Source organism: Neltuma alba, unplaced genomic scaffold (genome assembly GCF_004799145.2).
Source record: "Neltuma alba isolate B1F8T4 unplaced genomic scaffold, ASM479914v2 tig00012920_pilon, whole genome shotgun sequence".
Classification (NCBI taxonomy): Eukaryota; Viridiplantae; Streptophyta; class Magnoliopsida; order Fabales; family Fabaceae; genus Neltuma; species Neltuma alba.
In genome coordinates this window covers 29,494-56,263 of record NW_021637287.1, presented here as the reverse complement: position 1 = coordinate 56,263, position 26,770 = coordinate 29,494, and the positions used below count along the sequence as shown (strand labels likewise).

General features: G+C 38.6%; 5 protein-coding genes across 7 annotated transcripts in view; 3 read left to right on the top strand and 2 right to left on the bottom strand.

Annotated features, from left to right (window-relative positions):
• Positions 1-202: 202 nt before the first annotated feature.
• LOC114732619 (clathrin interactor EPSIN 1-like) lies at positions 203-18,832 on the bottom strand. 2 transcript variants are annotated; one of them, XM_028919935.1, is made up of 5 exons: positions 18,822-18,832; positions 1,720-1,747; positions 1,472-1,594; positions 1,166-1,327; positions 203-920 (listed from the first exon to the last, which is right to left on the bottom strand). In XM_028919935.1, exons 3-5 carry the CDS (start codon positions 1,591-1,593, stop codon positions 416-418), a joined length of 789 nt encoding a protein of 262 aa, XP_028775768.1. In that variant the 5' UTR covers position 1,594; positions 1,720-1,747; positions 18,822-18,832; the 3' UTR covers positions 203-415. The 2 variants fall into 2 exon arrangements, with proteins under 2 accessions (XP_028775768.1, XP_028775767.1); XM_028919934.1 differs by lacking the exon at positions 18,822-18,832 and having other exon boundaries at positions 1,720-2,262.
• On the top strand, positions 8,237-10,884 carry LOC114732617 (probable serine/threonine-protein kinase PBL9). Of its 2 annotated transcripts, none has more exons than XM_028919928.1 (7): positions 8,237-8,470; positions 8,589-8,659; positions 9,058-9,383; positions 9,569-9,704; positions 9,786-9,928; positions 10,014-10,137; positions 10,217-10,884. In XM_028919928.1, exons 1-7 carry the CDS (start codon positions 8,433-8,435, stop codon positions 10,648-10,650), a joined length of 1,272 nt encoding a protein of 423 aa, XP_028775761.1. In that variant the 5' UTR covers positions 8,237-8,432; the 3' UTR covers positions 10,651-10,884. The 2 variants fall into 2 exon arrangements, with proteins under 2 accessions (XP_028775761.1, XP_028775763.1); XM_028919930.1 differs by having other exon boundaries at positions 8,238-8,469; positions 8,562-8,659.
• LOC114732616 (protein INVOLVED IN DE NOVO 2-like) lies at positions 13,680-18,154 on the top strand. Its single transcript, XM_028919927.1, has 7 exons — positions 13,680-13,759; positions 14,074-14,950; positions 15,040-15,221; positions 15,343-15,411; positions 15,575-15,871; positions 16,351-16,566; positions 17,620-18,154. The coding sequence occupies exons 2-7, from the start codon at positions 14,089-14,091 to the stop codon at positions 17,872-17,874; spliced, it is 1,881 nt and encodes a 626-aa protein (XP_028775760.1). The 5' UTR covers positions 13,680-13,759; positions 14,074-14,088; the 3' UTR covers positions 17,875-18,154.
• The window catches only part of LOC114732613 (scarecrow-like protein 14), a 26,341-nt gene continuing 15,093 nt past the window's right edge, over positions 15,523-26,770 (top strand). The window contains exons 1-2 of the mRNA XM_028919925.1: positions 15,523-15,527; positions 18,808-18,814. Of these exons, the coding sequence (XP_028775758.1) occupies positions 15,525-15,527; positions 18,808-18,814 (10 nt within the window). The 5' untranslated portion in view covers positions 15,523-15,524. The remainder of the gene's footprint in view (positions 15,528-18,807; positions 18,815-26,770) is intronic.
• On the bottom strand, positions 20,802-22,525 carry LOC114732620 (expansin-A6-like). The gene is made up of 3 exons (XM_028919936.1): positions 22,313-22,525; positions 21,650-21,968; positions 20,802-21,548 (listed from the first exon to the last, which is right to left on the bottom strand). The coding sequence occupies exons 1-3, from the start codon at positions 22,458-22,460 to the stop codon at positions 21,239-21,241; spliced, it is 777 nt and encodes a 258-aa protein (XP_028775769.1). The 5' UTR covers positions 22,461-22,525; the 3' UTR covers positions 20,802-21,238.

Below are 26,770 nucleotides of genomic sequence, written 5' to 3'. Positions count from 1 at the left end.
CTACCTTAAGCGTATTGCTGTTAATGTAGTCTCTTAACCTTAAGGACATGGCGGTGAATAAGCTGTCATTATCTGAAACAAGAAATGAATAAGCCTCGCTAAAAGAGCAGAGCTTCACTAACGTTACTGGACATGCCTGTCAACAGACTTTCTGAAATGCCTTAAACACGTTCAGTAATTTTCTGTCCAGTGGCCAGTGAAGTGAAGGTCGAATCTCTGCTTCAATTAAAAAGTAGATAGATGGCTATATTAATTGCTTGGTAAATGATGGCTAAGTTCAAGTACGAACAAACTAATTAAGCGTACGGCGTGCGCACATAACACGAATGGCAACGCAGAACTTAGGTTGGTTTTCTACTAGGAACGGGCAAAATTATGAAGCGCCTTGTAGCTCCATACAAAAGTTTATGTTGTTTCAACAGCCCTGTACGATTCCACCTCTGGCAGAAAGTAGAGAAACAGAGGCATGCTTCTCTGTTGAATTGAAGGGGTGGTCATCTTCGCCTTTGAAGATGTCAAGCCTGGATATTTCGTTGCTATGGTCCAGAAGTGGATTTGATTCTCCTTTCAAGTTCCATAGGTGCAACTCGTCCCTGTTAGGAGCCACGTTTTCTTTTGTACTTGTTTCAGACTTCTGCAGCATCTGATTTTCGGCCACGTCGTTCTGGCCTCCGTTTGAGTTGGCATTGTGGTTTTCATGGCTGCTGACATCGGAGTGACTTCTGAAAAATGATGCTGATGACGAGGATTCTTGTCGTAGACTGGTTTGTTCAGATGATCGTTGGCAGAAACTTCCAAAACCTTGAATGCCTCTGGATAGCCTGCGGGCTCGATCTCTCTCTTCTTTAAGAACATGTCCTTCTTCTAGCAGTTTCAGTATCCTATCTGCTTTCTTTCTGACGTTTAGACCCCAGTTGAATCTGCACAATACTCCAAGTGAGCTCACAACTTGGTGCCGTGGTGTCAAGAACGATAAAATTCATGAGCGTGGAACTTGGAATTCAGATATTCTCATTCCGTTTAGCGGGAAAATATCATTTCTAGGAAAATTTCATAGAGAACTTTTGAAGTTTTGGTAGAAAATTTTTTTCCGTTGACTAGGCAGACGCGTTTTGTTCTTCTTGGCATATTAATGAAACAAACCGAAAGATTACAAGAAACGTACCCTGTTTCATCGACATACTGAAAGCCGATCATCTGATTGATGACATTTTTGTCGTCTTGGAATTCTTGTGCAACACTTTCGGGTCCATGAGTCAACAGGTGCTCAATCACGATCAGAGAGTTATAAGAGGCCCTCCAGTTCTTCTTTTCAAATCTAATCAGCCTGCTTCAAAATCATCCCACTCAATCATCCGTTATCACTTTTCAACGCAAATAATTCACATACAGATTATTACCAAAAAGGGGGGGGGGGATTCACATATTGATAGAGAACAGGCCGAGGAAAAGGAAAGGAAGTGCGAGGAACCTTTTGTGCAGAATCTCCACAATCCTCCAATAATCATCAACTTCAAAAGCAGCCTGTGAAATTGATCTGAGTGTTGGGGAATCTGGAGCCCATGGATTCCCATTTGTAGCCTCTTCTGTCATCCTGCGAGTGTGAAAAGACGTCAAAAAGAAACAAAACCAGAGATATAGAGACTATAAGCAGAACTAGAACAAGTGATCAATGATAGAAAAATTAATTGGAAGAAGAAGATGAAGGAATAGCCATACAGTTGGGCAGGGGTAACATCAGTAAGAGCTAATCTAGCAGTCTTGATTTTCTCCTTGAGGAAGAAAGAAGCTTGTTTCTTGAATTCATGGAATATGGGCGTGCCCATTTTGCTATTGCCGTTAATCTCTCAACAGGGTGGACATATCTAAACTTGATCCGGCGACCAAGTTTTATGAATAAAATGAAGTGGGCCTTCATCCATTATAAAAGTGGAGAAGATAAAATAGAAATTGTGTATTGATGATGCATGGGATGAGAAGAAATCAAAGGAGAATTTAAAAGAAGAAAATTCTTTTATTTTCGAATGATGCTTTGTCCGAATGTGACTCTTGGATGTCTAAAGTCAACATACCAAACTGGAGAATGAGTGGGGACAATGGGGTTTGAATTGTGAAGCGATTTAATTGCCGCTTCCCAGAAGTAGTTTAACTTTGCAAGAGGGAGACCTAACAGGCCATTGATGAAAAGGTCGAAGCTTTGAGAATCGTTATTATAAGCAAAGCTCCGATGAAACCCAAGGTTGCTAACTGGGACAGAGCGTGGAACGCAGAGCCTGAGGCGCAAAGCGACGTGGGATCAACGTGAAGTAGATTACTAATGTCATATCTGTAGGGTCATAACTCATAACTCACGAATAATCAATTCAATCACACAGATTGGAAACTCCGCCTAGTTTAACTACGACTTCTTCAACGATAGCATGGTGCGACACTTGGAGTTTATTATGAAGTTCCTTTCCCTTCCCGCAGTTTAGAAAATTGCCTTTGAATTGACTTGCTTTGTTATCTTTTGATTTATTCTCTGAATATTGATTAATTTCGTAGGATGAACAAATAATCAACAGCCTACAGATTTTTCAATTAAAAAATATATACACATATTTCTCGATTCGTTTTACTATCTAGATTTACAGCTTCTATTACTCAAAACGGCTGGCAGCTAATCCACCCCTCTAAAAATACAGAGTGAAATCATGGGCCTAGCCCGCTATTTAGTTACCCAAACGAGATGCATGCCACTTCTATGACCCGTTGCGAATGAGTTGGGCAGCCCAGAGTTGATAAATCCGGAGCCCAACAAAATATCGGGCCTATGAAGGTTACTGGGCTCTCAATTTGTACTTTATTGCAGTTGAGACCCCTTTTTTTGTCAACGGATTGTGTTTAATGAAAAGGCTAGTCTCTCGTAACATAGTAAATTAATATTCGAATCTGCTCTGAAAGAAGTGTTCACACTTCATATTTAGTACCCAATAATGTCTCGAATATGATTGCCTACAATAGAAAAATACTTATGCTTTAGCCAAAAAAAGAAAAAAAAGACGCCTTCTTTTCTTAGCGGTTGTTCTGTTTCTCCATTGCTGTTCCTCAGTCGTCAGCCCATCCTTGCTGGCGGTGCTGCCTACTGCCCTCGTCCTCCCGCATCTCGTCTCCTCGTACCGCTGATAAGTAGTCGTAGGTAAGGTCTCATTCTCCCATACCCACTGATTTATTATTCCTTAAATGCTTTAGACTTCATGATTTGTGTTTATTTTTAAATTTAATTTTATAATTAATTAATTAGCTTCTATCACTATCATAGTGTTCCATTGTTGTTGGTAAAAGAAATAAATAAATAAACACTACCTCCCGTTCTAATTATAGGACATTATTTATAGTTTACAATGAAATCTTATAGTCAAGAGGTAATAGCTTTATGGGATATGGTTGAGATGCTGGAATGGAACTTTTTTTTCCCTTGAAGTTTAGGAAGGTTCAATGGCCGTCAGATTTTGACTGACATTCCAGTCATGGGGCTTCATAGTACTTAGTAATTCACGAGTATCACAAATGTTTTAGTTCTTGCTGTTCTCTTCCTACGAAGCCAGAGTGAAGTTCTCCTTAAAACCAGTTCAACAAGTCCATGTTGCACCTGGACGTTTTAGGAACAATATTTTGTTAGAGGCTTTCCTTTTCTTTCATTGATCTTAGTTGTTATTAACCAGCCTTTGCTGGCGGTTTTCTGAAAACTAAATTCTAACTCAAATGTGCTTAGTAATCACCTTTTCGGTCCACAGAAGGCGCCCTGTGTTGGTCCATAGACGTACTCTTTGGTTCATGCCTTGTTTTTTTTTCACAGCACCTCTGATCACCGGAAGATTAGATAGTTAAACTTAGTTTACCAGCATTTCTCTCTCGCAGTCCATGCTGGCCAAGTTTAAACCCCTGAATGCTTCTGTTTGTAGCACTTTTTTGTTTGTTCATTTCTATGTGTAGTTTGATTAGATTTATCTCGACGGGAAATGTAATTGGTCAACTTTGTAAAGAATTAGTGCCAATAATTAAAGGTAGGGCGATACTATAAATTTGCTTTGATTATTTTTATGTTGCTACTACGAAGTTACTCTTTCAATCTCTTGTTTGTTCTTGTCGAATCATTGCTTGCTTTGAGATTGGAGTCTGATTCTAATGACGTGATTGCAGTCTAGAATGTACAATTCGCTGGTGGAGAGATGCTTTAATGATTGTGTTGACATCTTCAAGCATAAATCCCTGCAAAGGCAAGAGGAAAGCTGTGTTCGAAGATGTGCAGAGAAGTTTTTGAAACACTCGATGCGTGTTGGCATGAGGTTTGCGGAGCTCAATCAAGGAGCAGCCGCACAAGATTAAGAACTGTAATTAGGCCAAGTCGGGTTTGAGTTTGTTCACTTGTATGTTTCGGCTCTTTAAATATGATGAGATATTGAGGCTATTTGAATCTCAGGGTTGCAGTGTGTACTAAAAATTCGTAATATATAAATTTGGTATTGGTTTTTACTTGTTGGTGTGCAGGTTTCAGTTTTATCCCCCCCGGCTTCTTCGAAGTTTGAACTTCGAACTTAATTATCACATTGTTGCCTCGTTTTGTTGGCCTAACCACTTCGCGTCAAAGATAGGCCTCTGATTATGGGAAACCAAACTGTGATCTACTCTCATCATTAAATAAAATCACCATCAATGTTATCATATTTGAAATCATGATATTACCGGGTCATATAAGACCTCGTTTGATTTTCATTTTAGTTTTCAATATAAAACCCTAATCTACTTTGTTTATAATATTTATACATTTTTCCAAGATAGTCCTTCTAATAATGGTAGTTCTAACCAATACACTTGATTAACAGGGATATTTTAGGAAAGACAATACCTATTTATGACAAATAACTAACTTAACTTCTTTTTTTGATCTCTTCAAATTAATCAATTAGCTCTTATAATTAGAACTGGAGGTAGTATATTGTATCATCTTGACCAATACCAAGGCATCTTGTATTCAGCCACTCCAGACTCGTCCAAGGTTAGATGAAATTCGAATAATGTGATTAAAGATTCAAAACCTAATTTCAATCGAGCCTTGTTTTTGTCGGATGTGGACCTCTTCAATTGAATGATATCTATCTCGATTCAGGTTGAGGACTGAGGTGATCCAGAACCACCCAACAAAAACAAAAAGAGTTGTTATCAAAAAAAAAAAACAAAACAAAAAGAGACAACAATAAGCCTGGTTAAGTAATCTTTCATGTCTAAATGGTTCATATCAATCCGAATTTATTTTTTCATTATTAACTATTAATTATTAATTAACAGAAACAGTTTCGCAGAAATACTATTATATAATCTTTTTTTACCAGCAATACTATTATATAATCTACTTTTTTGGCACAATATGAGAATCTTTTTTTATTTTATTTTTTTCCTTTGCCTCAATTTACTTAAAATGAATTGCGCACATAATTAAATTAATTAATTACCATCCCATGGGGCACAAGAATCTCTGATTTTTTTGGTCTGATTTAGATCTTGCTTATATATACTCATCCGATTCTAAATATAAAATTTATTTTGTAGTATAAATTATATTAGAAAATATGTATCATATTTAGGACTAAAGGGATACTTTAACTCAGAAATTCAAAAAAAAAAAAAAATCAGCACATAATGATGTGGAAGCCTACGTTTTTTAGGGCCTGAAACCAACTTGACTGTGTTTCCGCACCTGCTACTTTCATTTTTTTTTTTAAGGATTTATCAATCACCATCATGTATAAGAAATATTAAATTTATAATAATTATGAGGTTTGCAATTTGTGAATCATAAATAATATATTTTATTTTAAATTTAGTACAGCACATAGGGTATTAAAAGAAAAAAAGTGTAGCCGCGAAATTTGGGGGAAAACGCGGGGAGTAAGAGGGCCACTTACCCATAGATCTGGAGTTAATAGGTTCATATAAATGCCAAAATAGGCTTTTATCACCATCACCATCATCATTTGTTTAATAAAATGTTAGATCATAATTTAATGATTGGTATTTTGTTCAATTGAGACTCAATTAAGAAACCCTACCATAGATCCAAATCCATGAGCTAAGTACCTGATTGGTAACGTTTCACCAGGTGAAAAGTAGTTTATGAGCGTAATAAGTTCGTTTGTAGATTTATAATTTAAATTTGACTTATAAGTTAAAAGTTATTTTTTTAAAATACGATTGTAAAAGTACGTGAAACCTATTTATAATTTATGTAAAAGCAGCTTTTCAGACTTAAAAGAAATTCGTGTACTTATATTTATGTTATTCTTATGAACCTCTTTATATATTTCTTGTACTTCCTAATAAATTTTTAGTTATTTATTTTTAATATTTTTTAAGTGAAAAATAATTTTTTAACTTTTTTATAATATTTAATTTTTAATATTATTTTTTATTTTATATTTGCATAAATTATACAGAGTATATCATATAGTTAATTATGTAGTTTTATTTGGTTTAAAAATTTTCATATTACTATGATTTCTAAGTTAAATATATTTTAGTCATTAAATAAACCTCCTCCTATTATAATAATTTAAAATTATTATATTTTATAAATTCATATTTTTAATAATTTTTTATTATTTAATAAGAGTCATATTTATTTTGATTATTTTACAAACTAAAATTACTTATTTAATAATAATCTATGCAACTTTTCTATTTTACACACTTTTATAAACTTTAAGTCTCTTACAATTTATGTTTTTTTTTTAAACATGATGAAGGATTCATAAAAAATATGAATTTAATATTATATTGTTGATGGGATATAAGAAAAAAAATTTTTAAAAATTTTACCAGCAAGTGCACAAATCGTGCGGCATGGGATTCCATTTTATCCACCAACAGATGAAACTTCAATCATTGGGCTGTAGTGTTTGTACATAAAGTAAGATCCCTTGGGCACCATCTAGCGAATCTGGGTTTTGTATTCGTTTAACCATTGAATTGCATTAATGCATGATTATCAAGTAATCATTACATGTAATTACCATATAAATATTTGTTTATTCCCGTGGTTATACCAAAGCCTCTAATATTCATGCAGCTCTGTAGCCCCCCCCCCAAAAGACCGTTATTGAAATTATCATTTTGAAATTGAAACTGAATTTTCTTTGTGTTTTATCATCTTAGTTAATTTTGATTTCATCTCATAACACATATATGTACAAAAATATAACTCTCATTTGGACAAAACCCGACTGCCTTTGATGTCTTGTTACATGTACATATACTCCACGTCTCCATTGATTTGTATGGTGCTCATCCAAATTCATCAAACTGAGATTATCCAGATCTGATTTGAAAGGTTCATGTTTAATATTTTTTGTTGTTTCTATTTATTTAAAATAATTATTTTGATAGGTATAAAATTTACAGTAAAGATAAAGTATCGATGCACTTACTAATTTGTGTATATATCTAAATAATACATGTCATTATAATAATTCCAAAATAAGTTCCTCAAAATAACATTTAAACGTTTTAAATTATAAAAATAAATGCATGCCTTTCCAATGAAAGACATACTAAATAACACAAAGAAACTATGTAGTCATTCCTTTCTCAATCAATCCAGAAAAAAAACACACAATCATTTAACTGTCATGAAGCATCCAAAATCTGCTCGCTAAGATGAAGATCGAGATGATATCTACACGTTCCCGATAACACGTCATGTGGATTGAAGACCACATTCATTTTGGTGGTGAAATTACTTGACACACTCAAAAGCATCAACTCATCATTTCCTCCGTTCTTGCATAAAAAGGGCAACGACTAATAAACAAGTGCATGTGATTCTGAAGGAGGGGGCAATTGGGCATCTAGAAGAAGAAAGTATCGTTGGGATAAGAAGAAGAGGAGGAAAGAAAAATATCGGTAGTGGATTAGTTCTGCCCAAGTGGTCAACACTAGGGTCCCAGTGGCGGGAGCTAGAAAGTTCAGTCTCGTGCATATCGGCCGAGAAATTGCGGGTAACTCAAGCTAGCCGCCCAGATCCATGCAATCCAACGGCTCGCAGTGCTGAAAACTGTGCCGGCTACCCCTTCTTCCCCTCGCACGAGATCAGTCATAAAGGTTTGAGCTTCGTACACTGCACGAGAGAAGGTGGGGCCCTTCAAATCCAACCCAAGGGGTCCCTTCGAAGACGACCACCACCCCCTCCCTCACCTTCATTGTTCGTCTCCTTCCAACGTCCGTGTCTTTAATGTTCAATCCATCCAAACTTTTCTTGTTGATTGTTCAACTTGCTTTAAATTTTGAATAGTCTCGCCATAGCCTATAATTCGCACCACGACAAGCATTCGTATAAACTCCTTACCTTCTCCTCCACACCTCGTTCTCTCCTCTTTCTTCTCTCCTTTATCCTTCCTATGTGTCTGGCCTATTCCTTCAAACTCACTCCAAAGAGGTGCATTACCTGAATTCTTAATTCCGGTTACTTTATTGTCGCCGTCTGATCTCTCTTTACTCCTCTATTCAGTTCATTTATCTTGATTTCCGGAACTTATGGGTAACTGTGTTCCCAGGTTCTCGTTTATTGCTGACATGGGAGGTTGTCTGGGCTCCCAAATTAAAGCTGAGAGCCAGTGTAACACAGGTATTTCGGGTTTTTCTTGCTCTTTGTTGCACCCCTAGTGTAGGGTGTCCATGCTATTGACTTCTTGACTCTTTCTCTTGTATTTGTATGTATGTTGATCGGTTCGTTTTGTGGTCGCCTTCTCAGATTTATATTTCTCTCTCCTCTCTCTTTCGCTTTGCCTGGCTGTAGTCTCTCTTTTGCCCTGTAATGCCTCTAATTTGTAAACCCATCCCTGTTTCTGCTCATTAGATGAAATTGAATTCCTTGAGTAGCTCTGACATATCAACTTTTCATCTTCAAGCAGTCACTTTACCTTCGTTTGATGCAAACTTATCTCGTCCATGGATATGGGGAAAATAAATGGAATTCTGTGAAATGGGTGTGTTTGATTGTGTTGATGTTGTTAATTTTTGTAGGGCCGAATTCAAAACACGTGAGCACTGATGGAAGTGATCTGAGCAGCACGGGCAGTGAGGTCTCAAAGGCCTCGACAACTCATACTCGCCGGAGTGTGGGTGAGATCTTGCAGTCGCCCGATTTGAAGAGCTTTACTTATGCAGAGCTGAAGGCGGCTACACGAAATTTCCGACCAGATAGTGTTTTAGGAGAAGGTGGTTTTGGATCAGTTTTCAAAGGGTGGATTGATGAGCAGTCCCTTACAGCTGCCAAGCCGGGAACTGGCATTATTATCGCTGTGAAAAGACTTGAGCAAGATAGTATGCAAGGTCACAATGAGTGGCTGGTAAGTGCAGTCTTTGCCTCTGTTTGGCGGTTTTATCACATGCATTTGTGTGTGTTAGTGTTGCTTTCACTTTACAGGCAAGACAATTAATAATTCAAGACTTAAGTCGCCTTAATTAATTTTGTTCCTCTTGTAAGCTAAACTCTCAGGAGTTGGTTTGCCCTGTTTTTCCTTTTCTCTTTTAGGCTGAAGTGAATTTTCTTGGACAATTTTCTCATCCCCATCTTGTAAAGTTGATCGGGTATTGCCTTGAAGACGACCACCGCCTTCTGGTGTATGAATTTATGCCTCGAGGCAGCCTGGAGAATCATTTGTTCAGGAGTGAGTTATTCACGCCTTGCCACCTTTTCCATTGGTTTAACTAGAGAATCGTGTTTAACTTTCAAAATATTGTCGTGACAGGGGGCTCTTATTTCCAACCCCTCTCTTGGAGCCTCCGTTTGAAGGTGGCTCTTGGTGCTGCCAGAGGGCTTGCATTTCTTCACAGTGCTGAAACAAAAGTGATATATAGGGACTTCAAGACCTCAAACATCTTGCTTGATTCAGTATGTGGCATTTGGATCCCTCTCTCTCTTAAAGAAGAATATTAATAGCATATATGAAAACAAAACCTTTGTTAATTTGTCACAGAATTACAATCCAAAACTTTCTGATTTTGGGTTGGCCAAGGATGGACCCGGGGGGGACAAAAGTCATGTCTCTACCAGAGTATTAGGAACCTATGGATATGCAGCTCCCGAGTATATAGCCACCGGTATTGTTTGGTCATGCTAATAATCAAGTTATGTTAATTTTTGCTTGTACCACTTGGTAATGGCTTATTCCTATGGCAGGTCACCTGACTGCAAAGAGTGATGTATATAGTTTTGGGGTGGTACTGGTTGAAATGCTATCAGGTCGGCGAGCAATGGACAAGAGTCGACCATCAGGACAGCGCAACTTGGTGGAGTGGGCTAAGCCATACCTGGCGAACAAACGTAAGCTTTTTCTCGTGCTGGATACTCGTCTCGAGGGTCAGTACACAATAGACGAGGCCTACAAGACAGCGACGTTGGCATTGCGATGCATTTCAATCGAATCCAAGTTCAGGCCAAGCATGGAAGAGGTTGTTTCTACATTGGAGCAGCTTCAAGTTCCCATTGTAAATGGAGGCACACAAGAGCCGTCTGTGAAGAGATCCAGTGGCAGAAAAAGTGAAGGTGACGCTAAGAATGGGAGGACCACCACACCTTACCCCCGCCCATCCGCTTCCCCTCTCTATGCTTGAAACTACGTAAGGCTAAATGTCTCGCCGTGTCACGCATGACTTGGGTGAGAATGTCATATATGCCCGTAGTTATCCAGATTGTACATGTCTAATACTAGTATCCTATTTCAGTTAATACACTTAAAAAGTTCAAAAGCATATCTGGAGGATTTCCGGGGTAATATCATAGTTTCCGGCGGTATATGTATTCTCGGTTTTGTCAGGTGCTTGTGGCTCATAGAAATAGCTGTGGAAGTTTCGTATTTTGTTTTTTGTGAAAAGACTTAGAGATGTGGCCTGTTTCTACCCTTTTGTTCCCTTGAGGACCGGGGTATAAGACGCGGTCAGATTTTTTTGTTTTTGTTTTTTGGAAACATGAAATGTTAATTCTGATATTCTTAAAACTACAAGAGACGAAATGGTCTTAAGTTAACTGCAGACATGAAATAAATAATTGAAGGAAGCAAAATTCCCAGAACGAGTAATGAAAGTGATAGGGAGCATTGGTGGGGACTGGATTGGAGAGGGAGGTAAGTTTAAAGGCAAGCGGTCCCGCCTGGGATTGGACAAGTAGCCGAATATCGCGAGTCAAGATTGGGGGTCCAATGTCCAATATTATCATTCCCATCCAACCGACGCCACTAGGCTTTTGCTGTCACTCTTGGCTCATTCATGACTTTGTTCTTAAATCAGTTCCACTGATAAGCTCTACATTTATGTTTGGCATCTGTCTGAGCTGTTCCTGCTACATAATCAACCATCCCGAAGAGGATGGCTAATAATAGAGACATCTACAGTGTGATCGGCTTGCCGTATAACCATTCTAGTACAATCTTTAAACACCAAATCCCCCGATATATATATCCCACGTACACGCAGATTATCTTAGACACCAAACACCGGACTCATAGTAGCGGGGGCGTTAGAGATGTTTGCTAGCATATCGGAACATTTGGCGATAGCTTTTCTGTGATTGTTTTGATAACAGTTGGTCTATCTGCTTCGGAATAAACCAGAACTTTCCCCACCCATGTGATGAAGAGATGAAGTGATAAACAAGGGCGCACGGTCCAATGGCTACATGAATTCATCCCTATCTTCATTACCTTATTCTGTTGTTGTGAATACTGGCTGTCTCTAAATGAGTTAAATGCTTTCAATTAATGTTCTTAAGCTTTCAGAATACTCTTCTATTCACGCTCGTCCTATGTAGGTGATCTTAAGCAAGCTTCAAGCAACGTTACGTGACACTACCTCTAGTCATTAATATAAGATCTCGTTTGATTTTTATTTTGGTCCTAATTACAAGACTCCAATCCATTTTATCTCTTATATTTATGAATTTTTTCCTAATGTAGTCCCTCTAATAATAATAGTTCTAACCAATAAATTTGATTAGCAAGGATATTTTAGGAAAGACAACACTTGTTTATTACAAATAATTAACTTAATTTGTTTTATTAATCTCATCAAATTAGTCAACTAGCTCTTATAATTAGGACCGGAGGTAGTAGTTTCAAGTCTTAGTGCTTATATATCTGTGATGGAGCACTGTTCATTTTTTAAAATTCTTATTATTATTTAATTCTGGCCACTCATCGATATTTCAACATAAGATCTACAAGTCTTGTGACTATTCATAAATTATTATTAACATTGCCAAATCCTCATGTCTTACGTATACAGAGAAACCTAATTAGATTTTAGCTTTTCACGAAGCAAGAAAAGTTTCATACTTGAGGAACATTATTTTAGTCAAAAAGAATTTATATCTGAAAGTATTTGAGGTGTCATTTTTAAACTCTAAAGCAGGTTGAAGATATGCAAGTGTGTGTGTGTGTGTGTTTTTTTTTTTTTGTTGCTATCACACACTGGTATGATTTTAAAAACATGTAAGACAATAAATGGGTAATTTGGAAAGTTGTGAAAGCCTGTTAACATATTTTGTGCATCTTATCCATTATCATGACATTCTTTTTAACTCCAGGGTAAGTGTTATGTGCCATTGAACGTGGAAAATAATTTAATCTTAAAAAATAAGTCAACTTATAATTATAACTAGCTGTAACTGACCTTTTTTTAGGTCAGCGTCACTGAAGGACGGGTGATCATGGGTTGGGCTCAATCCCAGCCCTTTTAATATTGGGCTTAAGGTCAGGGCAATGGCCAATGATTTATTTTCTAATTCTTAAATTTATAAACGGATAAAATTTTAATTTTATAATATTTTCATGGACTCACAATGAACATTATTTATGACGTCATGAATTTATTGCATTTGTTTTGGTTGCAGATCCTTTCCCAAAATGCAGCTATCCCTCCTTCCCCCCCCCCTTCCCGGCGTGATGCAATTGTCTCTCACCGGTGAAAAGCGACAGGGGCAAAGATGGAGAAACTAGAAAACTGCCTAAAGAAGCAAAAAGCGCGAAGGGCATACCTCCCACGCAACCAACCAAAAATTAAAGGACATGCGTCTCAGGCTCTCTCACACACCACTACTTACTGCTCTCCTTAACCTCCCCCTCCCCCCTCCTTCTTTTCTTTTAACTTACAGATCAAAAAATTAAACAAACTGGAAAAATAAATAAATATTTTGGAGATGTCCATTACGGTCACAAAATTGAGTATTTTAAAAAGATAAATAAAAGGGCATTACTGGGCATGAGCCATGAGGTCTTGGCGGGACGACCGGAGGCCCGATCAGACGAACGTCACGTTACAACGTGTCCGCACAGGGCAGACGAGGGCGAGACGACTCCTTTGTAGTTTGTACCTTCGTCCGCAAGTTTGCACCAAAGCTCTCTCACTCTCTCTCTAACGCTATTTCGTTTTCGCTGTTGTCTGTTCGAGTCCTTCACACCACACTCTTCCCTCTTCTTCTCTGTTATCCCCTTCCACTCGTCGAGACGTTTCGGGTGATCCTTTTGATTCTGCAGAGTCCTGAGTTTTGGTTTTGATTTTACAATGCCATTTTTTTTCCAAAGAAAATTTTTCGATTACTATACTTGCATCTTTTGTCTTTCGTTACAGCATGAACACCTTCTCTGATCGACGTCATTTACTTTGAACAGCTCCGGAAGTCCGTTTACCATCAAGGAGACTTTCCAGGCTCACAGTTTCACACCGCTAGGTATATTATGTTCAGCTTTTCTGTTTCTTCACTGAGCTTGCCTTTCCCATTCTTGGGGCTTTTCTTAGCATAAAAGCTTTGCCTGGCATTCATGGGTTGAAGTGTGCACTGGTATTAGTGGGTCATTTCTTTGGTTTATCTCTTTAAGCCGAAAATGAAGGTATTGTTCTAGCTCGCGTTCGTAGTAGTTAATAAAATGGGGTTCTATTTGTCTAATATTTAAACTAGATAAAGATGTTGTTCTCGATTTCCTACCGCGTCCTTTCTTCCATTGCTTTAATATGGTGTGCCTGGGGCTTTTTTATGCATTTCAGTTGCAAACGTCCGGCATGTCAGACCACATGAGTAAGTCTGAGTTGAAGGATTATGAGTATAAATACTATAAAGGATTGAAGGCTGGTGATTTTCGACTCAAAGCCTCCGATTCAAAATATACATGCCCCTTCTGCCATTCGAGCGGTAAGAAAGGTTACCACCTGAAGGAGCTTTTGCAACATGCGTCGAGGGTTTGCCGCGAATCGAAGAGCTCGAGTTCAAAAGGAAAAGCTAGGCACTCGGCTCTTGAGAAGTACATTGAAAGACATCTTAAACCTGTTCCTAAAATTGATTGCCCAAAGCCTGACAGAGACCAACTATTTGTCTGGCCTTGGATGGGTATTGTGGCTAACATTAAAACTCAGTTGAAAGATGGACGGCATGTTGCTGAAAGTGGTACCAAATTGAGAGAACAATTTTCCAGAAAAGGATTCAATCCAGTGAGAGTTCATCCATTGTGGAATTATCGGGGTCACTCTGGTTTTGCTATTGTAGAGTTTAGCAAAGAATTTGATGGTTTCAATAACGCTATGGATTTTGAGAGGAGCTTTGAAGTGGATCAATGTGGTAAGACGGATTATATCAAGGCAAGAAACCGAGGGGATAGATTGTATGGATGGGTGGCTCGTGATGATGACTACAACACGAAGAGTATAATTGGTGATTACCTTCGTAGAAATGGGGATCTAAAATCTGTTACTGATAAACAATCAGAGGACAAGAGGAAGGAATCCAAGCTTGTCCAAGGTTTGACTCAAACTTTGGAGAAGAAGACTATGCAATTGAAGGAGGTCCAAAGCAAATACCATGAGACTAACGATTCCCTGAGTAAACTGATGGGTGAAAAGGAGGACTTGATTAAATTTTTCAATAATGGTATGTCGAAACTTTGAAGCTTATTTTTCGAGTTTTTATGATTTATTCTTAGACAGTTGTTTGCCTTATATTTTACTTTACCTTCTCAGAGATAACGAACATGCAGAAGAGGGCCCGTGATCATGCTGAGAAGATCCTTAGGGATCATGAGGAAGATAGACTGCGTTTGGAAGCTCAGAGGATAAAGTTGGAGAACCTTGAGAAGGATTTGCGACTCCGTCAAGCACAAAATGAAACCGAGAGACAAAAACTACTTCATCAGAAGAAAATGGTATACTTCTCTCATTTAAATTTGTGGATAAGCTGGTTTTGTATTGACTCTGAGATCCACTTGCTGCCTACATTAATAGTTCAAGGTACAATGAACTTCATTTGCCATCTCTCTTCTGCAGAATGAGAGGGCAACAATGGAGCAAAAGTTGGCTGATCAGAGAGTGATGCGTTTGGCTGACAAACAAAAGGCATGCATTCCATTTTCTTGTATCCATCCATTCGTTTGAATGTGATTGGATTCACTCTTTTGTTTGTTCTACTACAGAGAAGCGTTCAACTTTTTTCTCTTTGAGTTTTGCTTATGGTTTCCCCCAATCCATCAAATTCATATTTAATGGTCTTGCATTGCAGAAAGAAAAGGAAGAACTGCATAAAAGAATTCTTGGTCTCCAAAGAAAACTTGATGACAAACAAGAGTTGGAATTAAACATCCAGCAAATGAGAGGAGCGCTGGATGTTCTGCAAGAAATGAATCACATGGGTGAGGATGAGGATATTAAGGTGAAGAAAGAAATGGATAAAATTAAGGAGGATCTGAAGGATAAAGAGGAGGAGTTGGAAGCAGTGGAAGAACTGCAACAAACCCTTATAGTCAAGGAGCGTAAGACCAATGACGAATTGCAGGATGCTCGCAAGGAGTTAATAAATGTATGTATAATTTTTCTTACACAAGGAAGTGTAAATGGCGTAGCTGGCGTTACTACATTCAAAGGCCTTCTACTTCCGCCAAACTGTTCGATACTCATCATGTATATTCTGTTTTAGCTAATTTTTTGCCTAACAAACAAAGGACTAAATTTGTGTGGAATATTTGGACAATCTCAGAACAGTACATTTTTGAGTTTGCAACTTGCAACTTGGTTTGATGAAAATCATTTCATCTGTAATGAAACATGGCATCTAGGGTAGGGTACTAACAAGGGTTATCCTTGTCTCTTTTTGTGTTTATGTGTCGGTTTTACTGTGATGCGGATTTTGTTTTGTTATTTTTCTTCTCTTGAGTAGTTTTCCTTTTGGTTTGGAAAAGATGCCTTAAAATTCTCTTTCATTGACTGCTCTTTTTTGTTGTTGCGATGTTCTTTTCTGTTGAAATTTCGTTGAAGTAGTCTAGCTTCATTTGCTCACAGGGGTTAGAACATTTGGGCACTCGACCTGGTAGTAGTAATATTACTGTGAAAAAAATGGGAGAGCTGGATCATAGGCCATTTTTAACTGCAGCTAAGGGAAAAGGTCCAGATGATGAGGTGTTAGCACTACAGTTGTGTTCGCAGTGGGAGGTAGATCTAAGAGATCCGAGCTGGCAGCCCTTTAAAAGGATAGAGGATCAGCGCGGGAATCTGAAGGTACAATGATTCTAACTGTTAAAATAATGTATCTTGTGAGATGGAATTTCTTTTTATGTTTATCATGCCATGCTCACTGAAATTTTAAGTCCTGAGAACATTTTACCTAGAAATGGGAATTTAGGCCGTATTCTAATCCAGAATCCCTTCATTATATTATTTTTAATTTTTTTCTTGAAACAAAGGGGCACTAGGCCCAAAAAAGAAACAGGAAAACCAACACAGAAAAGGAAAATCCCCATTCTGTTTTAGCTAAGAAATGAACTCAGAAATACTATGGCTGCATTCTTCATTGAAGCGGTTGCTAGCTGGATCACTGACCTTGCTTATAGAGGCTTTTCATGTTTGATGACGAGAAATTGCTTGTTCCCAAAGCATCCAGAGGCCACTCTTCATCATAAACTCTGGGATACTTCGTTTTCCTCCAGTGCACTACACTAACCACTTCCTCCGTGTATAGACCCTCATTTAAACCATTACAGATTCAACCTCCTGCAGGCCTTCTTGATCAAGGCCATCTTCCCTTGGTTTCTTAGATTAATCTTTTATTCATATCATCATCTGAAAATTGACTTTGGAGCGTTCTGCCATCATAACAGTCTAGCGATACACAGGAGGTCCTCATCATAACGGATATGACCACCATAACTCTGATTCATGCTTTTAATCTTCTTTGTGCTCTTCTAAAGTTGGAAGATGTCAGACTTGTGAGCTCAGAGAACGAGAGACGCATTCCGGCAATTTTGCGCTTGTTTTGCTTTTACCTTTCATATCATTTGCAACATGGCTGAGGAATCTCTTCCAGATATTCCATTAAATAAATGCCTATCCTTGGATAATTATAATTGCTTTCAAGAGCATTCGGGGTGATATTGCAGACAAAAAAGTAAGCTTTGTATTTTATTGGTATAATATTTAATGTATAAAAACTTACAATGCAAGACGGTATGTATTTTTTAATATGTGCGGGTGCAAGCTACTGGTTGCTGACGCGTCGTTCTGAAGTTTATTTGTATGTAACATTATTTATTTCATATTGATTGTATTATGCAGGAAGTTATCGATGACGAAGATGATAAACTGAAAATTTTAAAGAATGAGCTTGGAGATGAGACATTAGAAGCGGTGACTAATGCTCTGATGGAGTTGAACGAGTACAATCCTAGTGGTAGGTACGCAATACGCGAGCTCTGGAATTCGAAGGAAGGGAGGAAGGCCTCGTTGAGGGAGGGCATTAAATATTTACTTACTCAATGGAAGAATAAGAAACAAAATCTTAAGCGGAAGAGGGCTCTACTCTTTATTTGAAACTTTGGAATTAGAATGGATTTGCAGATCTGTAATTCATATTCGACAGAACGAGAGTTGGTTCGTAATTTTATGAGGCCTATGCTTGGAGTGCGCAAAGAAAGACATGCTGAACAGTAATTATCTCATGCCAAACTTGGATATCAGTTTCAGTATCCACCAGATTTCATTGTCATGTATGGGTTTTAAACTAGCCTATCATTTTGTTTCATTTAATTGGGATGCTTCCAGCAAATGACTAGTTTGAGGTAAGGGCTTCACCATTTTCAGGACAACAAGGTCTTCAGAACTTAAAATGATTTCAGATCATTATGACCCAAATAATAAACCGAACCTTTGTGCATAATAAATATCTATCTTATCACAGGAGCTTGAGGAGTGCCAGTTTCGAACACGCCCCTTGATCAAGTTAAAATTTCGAAGGGCAAATCTATTATCCTTTTTCTTTTTTCTTTTTGTTTTTTTGATAAATGGGAAAACCTGTTCTTTACATGATAAGCTAATAAGCTGATTCCGAACTTGAAATCTTTCAACTTGTCAGCCTTTTCTATATTTTAATTTATAAGTCATTTTTAACAAGTTTTATACAGATAAAAAAAAAATTTTAACTTCGTTAATTCTTATTTAAAATTTAAAATTTTTTAACTTTATCCTTATTTAATATACATTATGCTCTTCTGGTTTTATTTATAAGTTACTTCTAACATGTTTCACGTAGACAAAAAAAAAACTTTAAACTTTATTAATTCTCATCTAAAATTTAATAACTTTTTAATTTTATCCTTATTTAATACATATTATACTTCATATAAGCAAAATCAACACAATAATAAATGAAAGGTAAAATTATACATCCATATAAAAAAATTTCTTAGTACCTTATAAATAGGATAAAAAAATCGTCTCTTTGCCCTATGAATAAAACCAGAGGAGTACCTCATATAAACAAAATCAATACGATAATAAATAAGGATAAAATTGTATATTTATACAAAAAATTTCTCTCAATAAAAAAATGTCTTCTCTCTGTTTTATAAATAGGACAAGAGGAGTATATTTTCTTAGAGTCCTGAATATCTAGCTACCACCAACCAGCTCTCCCACACAGACATTTCGGTTGAATTAAAGCCTCTTGGAGGATGACACAATGAAATCAGTACAAAAAGAAAACACCCTTGAGAGTGTTGCGTTTGTTTGGAGCGCTAAACTAACTCTATGCAAACTCAGTTTTTACATGTTTGTCTGGATGACTTGAGACTAACCTTCATAAAATGGAATATTAACGCAAAACATTCATCTTGCAAATGCCTTTCATGAAATTAAGTTTGGTAAACTGGTAGCACAAGAAGTCTAGGCTGTGTTTGGAGTTACTTTGAGAATTTGAGCTATACTGGACAAAAAATAATTAGATTATTAGACCCTTTACGGGTTACTTAAAAAGAAGAACCCTTCAGGTTTTAAATGGGGAAGATGAGTAGGGAAGAGATGTGCTAAATAATCCTAACCAGACCCTACAGATGAAGTTAGAATTTTGAGATTTTCATTCCCATTCGGCAAGGGCCAATTCACCATTCAAACAAGATAATTATTGGTTAACTTCACTCTGTTCACAACATGTGATTAAACCTCACGACAAAAAGGTCGTGTCGACAGTTTATCGTTACTATGAATGATTTCGTTACTATATGAATGATTATTCTACAGTCAAGCGATAAAGGGTACAATTCATTTGAATGGTTTTTTGCAGTGGCCATGTCTTGCAAAATGCATGGGTTTCATTTCATAAAATGACCTCTATTACTTGTTTCTCCCTCGGTCATTTCGAAGAAAACTGCGGAGTACTTCAGTGATAGTTGCTAGTAAAATCTCGAGTTCAAATATTACGGATGTCCAAAAGAGAAAAGAAAACCACGCTGAGCTTCTCAATTGGGATCTAAATGAACTCAAATTGAGACTAGACCCGCTAATAGATGGATCGTCGAAGAAAACAAAATACATGGGGGAAAAAAAGAAGAATTAACAAGGTTACAACACAGAAATGCTCATGAAATCAAAATCCCAGGAGGAGAAAGACTTGGACAGAGAAGGAGTGAAGTGGAAAGTGAGAATGGCCATGAAATGAAGAAAAGAGGGAAGTTATCCAAAAGCATGCTTCGCTTTCACTTTAAACTTTAGAGGGAGGTGGGTAGGTATCCTAAGTTGGATGCCCCATATCCATGCTTTGAAGCAAAGGCTGGTGGTAGCATGCAACAGCATTCACATTTCACACCCCTAACTTGCTTCTTTGCTGGTTGGAATGCATTAGCAACATCAGCATTCTCCTTCCTCACAGTTTGTCATGTGCTTCTCTGATGTGACTTTTATTTGCACTCACGGGAGCACCATCATCTTATATGCTTTTGTCTCCTACATCTTCTGCTACAATCATATCCCTCTCCTCTGCTTTCTTCCATTTCCTCACTGTTTCCTGATTCCTTTGTCACTGGTTCTCGTTGGCCTCTCTCGATGATAATTGATAATAGCTGTTTACTTTCTACTTCCCAATAATGCGAATGATGGGAACACAACAAATCAATGCTCACAGCTTTCACAGTTTGAAAAGTCATGTCGACTTTTCAGTAATAATCCTGGGATTTTCTCCCCAACATGCACAACGTGTCCTGCTTTTACCCACTCTGTTATTAATGCGTCGAGGCCTTTTTGGTCTCCAGGTTCCCTTTCAATCATGCAACCAATTCGATGGAGATGGGATGAATATTTTAACGATCTTTGCATTTAATCCTCACTGGGTTCAGTTTTAAATATTCCATCTGTTTTTATGGTGGAGTGGTTGGGATCTTGATGGCAAAGGACAAGCCTATCCGTCTAGCGACGCATATGCGAGGGAAATCATCAAATCAACATTATCAGAGGAAGGAACAAATGGGTGACAGTGAATCAAACAAACCTTATAATTGACCATTCCCATTGAACTGTAAGTTAACTAACCACAGTACACATGCTTACATTCCACATATATATAAAGCTACATATATAATCTTCTTAATTAGCTGCGGGCTACCACCTTGCTTGATTAGCCGCTTCAGCATTCCCTACATTTTCCCCCTTTCATGTATAGTTACTCTCACCGTACAAAGTAGAGCCCCACGCACCTACCCACCATAAAATAAAAGTCAACAAGTCGTGAATCACTTTCTCACTCCTTTTTCTTTTTTTTTCTTTTTTAAATTCCTCCACAGTCTTCCAAAACAGCCAGTCAAAAAAAAAAACCATTCCCCATGAAACTTGGCAGTCAAACTGGAGAAATAGTAACACATAGAAATTTGGGCTTTTCTTTAAAATAATATTTTAATGGGTTTTTTCATCAGACCCGAAAATTCTTTCCGGTGAAAGTTTGACCAAATTGCCAGTGAGGAGGAGCGATGTTCCATGAGGTGGAGGTGCGCCGGTCACTGCCGGTCACTCTAAACGACAGCGCTTGACCCACCAACACCGCGTTTGACTGCCAATTCTGCCCCCAGTTTCTGCTCATCGGCATCCAAGCTGTCCTCGTCCCCTTCACGTACACCCTCACTATATCCCCTGCACCCGCAACGTTGCTGATCAACACCAAATTGAAGTATCTGAACCCATTGATCGTGAACCTTATCCCTCCTGGCTTCCTGCATGGCACCCTGCAAGCATACATCCACGCACGAGTTATTGACTGTCGGAAACACTTGTGTTAAATGTTGAAACTTTAGAGGTAAAAGTGAGAAGTGGAAAGTGGAGTTACCGGCGGTAGGCGACGGGGACAATGCCGGCGCGGTACTCGGCGATCTTGAGGAACATAGGCATGGCGAGATCGAAGTGGGGGCGGGGAGGGTTGCACCAGCCGCCATTGTCGTTTGGAAGGGCGTAGTTTGGTGGGCAGAAGTTAGTGGCCGTGATGAAGATGGAAGGGCTGCCCGAGTGGCACCACTCTCTGTCGTTTGCACACTTAATCTCAAAGCACGCACCGCAGCTGAAGCCGCTGTTGAACAGTGCGGTGCTCAATGCCGCCGTGTTCACTCCGTACCCTTGGCTGTACAGATTACCATACCCACAAGCTCCACCTGTTCAGCAAAAAATAACTCACGTTAGGTTGCTCACCGGCCACCTTACCGGAAACAGGAAACACAGTGCTGCTCTGCTATTGGCAGAGAAATTGCAGGGGGTAAAACAGTTTGTGAGGTACATTGTGATGATAGTAAGTAATATACTGTCAGTAGTCCCAAAACAACTAAGAAAGAGTTCCATCTAAGCTCACATCTCGCTATCTGACCAGAAAAAAGTGAAGGAACGGAACAGAGCGTCCCTCTGTTTTGAAGAGAGTAGATGCAGGGGAATGGGGGTTATCTGGATGATAGCAACGTAATTAGAAGTCACATTATGTGGAATGGAGTTGGGGAGTACAAACCCATGGTGCCGGAAGCATCGGATCCTCCATAGAAAGTAGCATGAGCAGATTGCCAGGCACCTCCAGTGAAAACGCCGGGGATTCTGGCTTCGATTTGGCAGAGGAATGAGAGGAGGGAAGCAATGCAGAGCAGAATGGGGAGAGCCATGGTGATAGTGTATGAGTATCTAACGCTAGAGAAGAGGGCAAAGGGGAGAAGATGAGGAGGGGGAGGGCAGCGGGCGGGGGTACTTATGGAGGCCTGAGGGAGAGTGGCAACATCTGAAATTTTCCGAAACTTGATTTATCATTATTCAATGCGGTCCTAGTTGTAATCTGTTAACACTTGGCTGGTCAAAAAAAAAAAAGAGGGACTGTTAACACTTGATTTGTGGGAGACCGGAGACTGCTTGTACTACTACTTTGTACGCTCTAATAACTGATGAGCCAGCCAGTCATGAAAATCCATTTTCTCTTCGTTTTTTGAGCGTTGGTGAAATACTTATTTAGTTAAGGGACAAATAAGTCAACCAAATCTAGGGTATGTAGCATTGTACGTGAAGGACAAAACGATCCCCTGGAGCTTTTGGGAATAGGGAAAAGGGAAGGGACAAAAGCGGGAAGATAGGCTTATGTATGGAAAGTGAGGAGGGAGGAGGCAAGAGGAGCAGGAGGAAGGTGAAATAAAAGTATAAAACAGAGGGCGGGGGGTAAACTAAAAGGGAATGCGTAGGGGAAGGGAGGGCGCGATCAGCGGGCTGGTGAGAGGAGGAGGGGTGGGTCCTCCGCAGATTTGATGGGGTGTGAAGAGGATACAATGATACGCATTTTTGAATATTGGGTGGAAATGGTGGGTCCCTCATGGTTCCCGTGATCATCGCTCCTTAGAGCCCGCTTTCAATGTGAGTGGCCCTTCTCTTCCCCTCTAATGCTTCGAACTCAAACCTCCTCTTCCCATGCCCACACCACGCTTTCCTCTTCCATGGGCAAGGACAAAAGCGTCCTTGCGCTTGAGCCCTCACCATCCCCTGCTTATAAATCAAGTTAGCCAGCCACATTGGATACCCCAAATGTCTAAAAGTGTGTGTGTGTGAGCGTGTATATATATATATATGTGATGAACGCTTTTAATTTTGGAGTCCTTTTGGGAACCATCTCGTTTAGTCAACACTCCATCAAAAGAAGGGAAGTTGTGAATTGTAGCCCAATTAAGAGGACCAAATTAGCAGTCCCGAATAAGCAAGTTTGAGTTGCAAATTAACTCTCCATGATGGCAGCTTATGTTACAGAAGCACATAACTTTGACCCTTGTGAGTCCTGCCGCGTTGACGTGCATCGAGAAACAGGGGGATGAAAAGCAGCGACGAGCAATTGAAATCAAACACAAACCCAACCTGTGTAATTGTAATAATTAGGTTGGTGTCCCTGTTTGTATTCGAAATCGGGACACAGTCGCCCGGGCTGTTGAGACCCAAAAACAAATGGAGGGAGAGGGACAACATAAACCCGATTTGTGTAGCTGTAATAATTAGGTTTAGTCATTTCGAAAAATGATGATTACCCATTGAGAAGTTGCCATGTGAGGGGGGAAGGGATAGTCAATTCTGTGTGTCCTTGGTGCCATTGTCTGTGGGTAACGTCGCGACCATAATTGCATAACCATTTTACTTATATTTCATTCACCATATTTTCTTAAAATTTAAATATTAATCAAAATAAAATTCTGATGCGAGGGTTCGTGAAGTCACGTCCAACCCAAGAATCTGAATTGCGCGCGCTCTCTCTCTCCAAAAGGGCAAATATGACCACAAACCCATGTGCATCCAACTCCCCTAAAAACATAAAGGGGTTTGCGTGGCCCAATCGTTACCCTCCACGTCTCCTTCTTTGTCTGATATGGGCAGGCGCACTACTCGCCAGAACAGGGTCCTTCCTCCAACAAAAATAAGAATTTTTTTCCTTTAAATTTGAAAAACCCTAAAAACATTAAAATAATAGGTAGTCTGAAAAATTAAAATAATACTCAGTTACACCCCAACCATTTCTCCTTTCCCGTCAAATCGTCAATCAACCAACGACTCCCAAACATTTGTTTACCTTCCACATGAACTTGTTTACAATTTTCTTCCATCAAAATGTAATCGCCTTTTCTCCTCACATTTTTATCAGTAGCAACTATTTTCAATAAGTCCATTTTTCTTAAAAATTGTGCGTAACTAACTTTAAACCAAAACAAAATGAAAAAAATATTGGCACATGAATGAAAATATATTAAACAAATTAAAAAACAGTTCTACTTACTGAAATGAGTTGCCCCTGCCTACCCACCTGGTTCTCCGATATTTTTAAACAATTTCCCCTTTTATTTTTCATTAGAATTGTTAATTTATATATTTAAATATATGAGCGTTGATTGTTGCAAGAATTCGTTGGAAGTGGTTGGCATACTGGTGTAGGGTTTAATTGTGCTCCCCTCCCGGTCATCTCTTCATGTACACGAGTATTTACGTTGGCCAAAAAAAACAAAAAGAGTCTTTACTCTCCATGCATCCTCACCACAAAATTTATACTCTTTCTGTTTTAAATATAAGACCCTTATACTAATATATATATAAAGATATTACATTTAAAACAGGAAGAATAATAACTTTTTTTTTTCTTGCTCTCTGCTTTTATGTTTTGGGGCGCCCTCGCTCACTCCCAGCAAATAAACGATGCCCGTATTAAACAAAGAATCTCGGAAAGTGTTCGACGTGGCCATTTCCTTGTGCCTTTTGGAATGTTCCCAGCTGGATGTTATGTTAATGAAGAATTTCGGACAGCCAGAGCTTTGTGCTTGGAACTGTCTTAACTAGTAACCGTGCACAAACCAACGCATACTCAAAAATGTAAGAGTCCGTACGTCAACTTTAATATAATATGTATGTGTATATATATTGACTACGTATGTCTTGACTACGCGCACACACACATACTCCATTTAATCTTAAATATGCAAATATTGGAATTGGAAACAACCGCATAGTCTAACAATAAAGTATTGACCTGTGCGATAAACTTTAACAAGATTAGTTAAACATAATTGAAGAATATTTGACTAAAACGACGTAGCGATTATATGTTACTTGTGTGAAGCGTGCCTTTTTTGCTGACCATTGAATATGTTTTGTTGGTTATTAAGTTTGGTGAGTGTGTTTGAATGCGTTCCACCAATCCTGGCTTGATTGAAGATAGACGCATTAATTCTACATATGGAATGTGTAACTCAGTTCAAGTCATGCCCTTTGGAACATGTCACATGCTTGCTGAGAAAGAGAGCCCATCATCACTGACTTTGCCTCAAACATTTAGTCCTTGCACCCCCCACCAAACCATTTCCTTCTTAAACATTCCTCCAATTAATTTCCTCCCTTTTCTCGCCATGTTTGACTATCAATTAAAGCCAATCAATGCCTCATGCTTCTGCCTGAAGAATAAGCTCACTTCGCCACACACAAATTTTACAGATTAAAGGGGGAAGAAAGAGAGAAGGAAGTGTTTCGGCGTATAGAATAGGTAATAATAACATCATCAGGAGAGACCACATTATGGGGATTTTTCAGGCTTTGAGCTACAAAGAGGACCTTGCATTATACAAACCATAGACCTGCATTTGAAAATTGAATCATTCATTATTACTTGCTATATTAACAGGAAAAGAAGGATTATTGGTTGAACAGTTGTTTGGGGCCAGTCATAATGTCGAGTCACAAGAATTGTTGCTTCAGATACATCACACAGGCTTTTATATATGTATAACTGAAAGGCCTACTAGGGTCAGCTAATGATTAGAGGTAGGAGAGGTGTCTCTGTGCCTTTGACACTCGGAACAAATATCCCAAAAGCCAATTTTTTATCCTACAAGTAAATGTTAAATTTGCTTGCCATTTGAATTTTACACTGCTAAATTCAAGCTTCAAAGGCTCCGGATTCATCAACCATGATGACAGCGTGGGCTGAAGTGGGCATGCATGTAAATGCAATGATTTGTGCTTTCATTGTGGTGCCGTTTTGGCTTTTCTCGGAATAACTGTGGATCCGAAATCAGTGCGATTCTGCATCCCTATTGCCTACAAACTTACAAAAAAAATTCATCTTCATAGCGAAGCAAAGTTTCATCAAGAAGCATCGTGCATATCTCCAAAGCTACCCTGTCCTGATGCGATAGAATCCCGTCACAGTTTCGCTGCCCTTTTCTTCATTTGCCTTACTGGCCCCAGATTCTAAAGCAAAGTATTTTCCTTCTTTAAGTATGTCCTATACTCAAGCATGTGCGCGAGCCCGCGCCAACAGCTGCAACAACCGAATTAACTGCCACAGTGGGGTCCCTGCATCTAGGCTTGCATGCAGCAAAATTAAGAGGGCAGGAAAGGACAGAGTTGTGGAATTAGATTCCTGAAACAGTAAGAGAACCACCATAATTCATGCCTATAAGTTAGG

Coding starts and splice junctions, on each gene's coding strand:
- LOC114732620 (XM_028919936.1), bottom strand. CDS start 22,460: ATGGCTCTCCCCATTCTGCTCTGCATTGCTTCCCTCCTCTCATTCCTC. Junction 21,969..22,312: donor CGATGCTTCCGGCACCATGG/GTTTGTACTCCC, acceptor TTTGCTGAACAG/GTGGAGCTTGTGGGTATGGT. Junction 21,549..21,649: donor GTCCCCGTCGCCTACCGCCG/GTAACTCCACTT, acceptor GTATGCTTGCAG/GGTGCCATGCAGGAAGCCAG.
- LOC114732619 (XM_028919934.1), bottom strand. CDS start 1,826: ATGGGCACGCCCATATTCCATGAATTCAAGAAACAAGCTTCTTTCTTC. Junction 1,595..1,719: donor GATGTTACCCCTGCCCAACT/GTATGGCTATTC, acceptor TCACACTCGCAG/GATGACAGAAGAGGCTACAA. Junction 921..1,165: donor CAGTATGTCGATGAAACAGG/GTACGTTTCTTG, acceptor AGTATTGTGCAG/ATTCAACTGGGGTCTAAACG.
- LOC114732616 (XM_028919927.1), top strand. CDS start 14,089: ATGTCAGACCACATGAGTAAGTCTGAGTTGAAGGATTATGAGTATAAA. Junction 15,222..15,342: donor TACTTCATCAGAAGAAAATG/GTATACTTCTCT, acceptor TCTCTTCTGCAG/AATGAGAGGGCAACAATGGA. Junction 15,872..16,350: donor CTCGCAAGGAGTTAATAAAT/GTATGTATAATT, acceptor ATTTGCTCACAG/GGGTTAGAACATTTGGGCAC.
- LOC114732617 (XM_028919928.1), top strand. CDS start 8,433: ATGTGTCTGGCCTATTCCTTCAAACTCACTCCAAAGAG. Junction 8,471..8,588: donor TTCAAACTCACTCCAAAGAG/GTGCATTACCTG, acceptor CTGTGTTCCCAG/GTTCTCGTTTATTGCTGACA. Junction 9,705..9,785: donor GGAGAATCATTTGTTCAGGA/GTGAGTTATTCA, acceptor TTGTCGTGACAG/GGGGCTCTTATTTCCAACCC.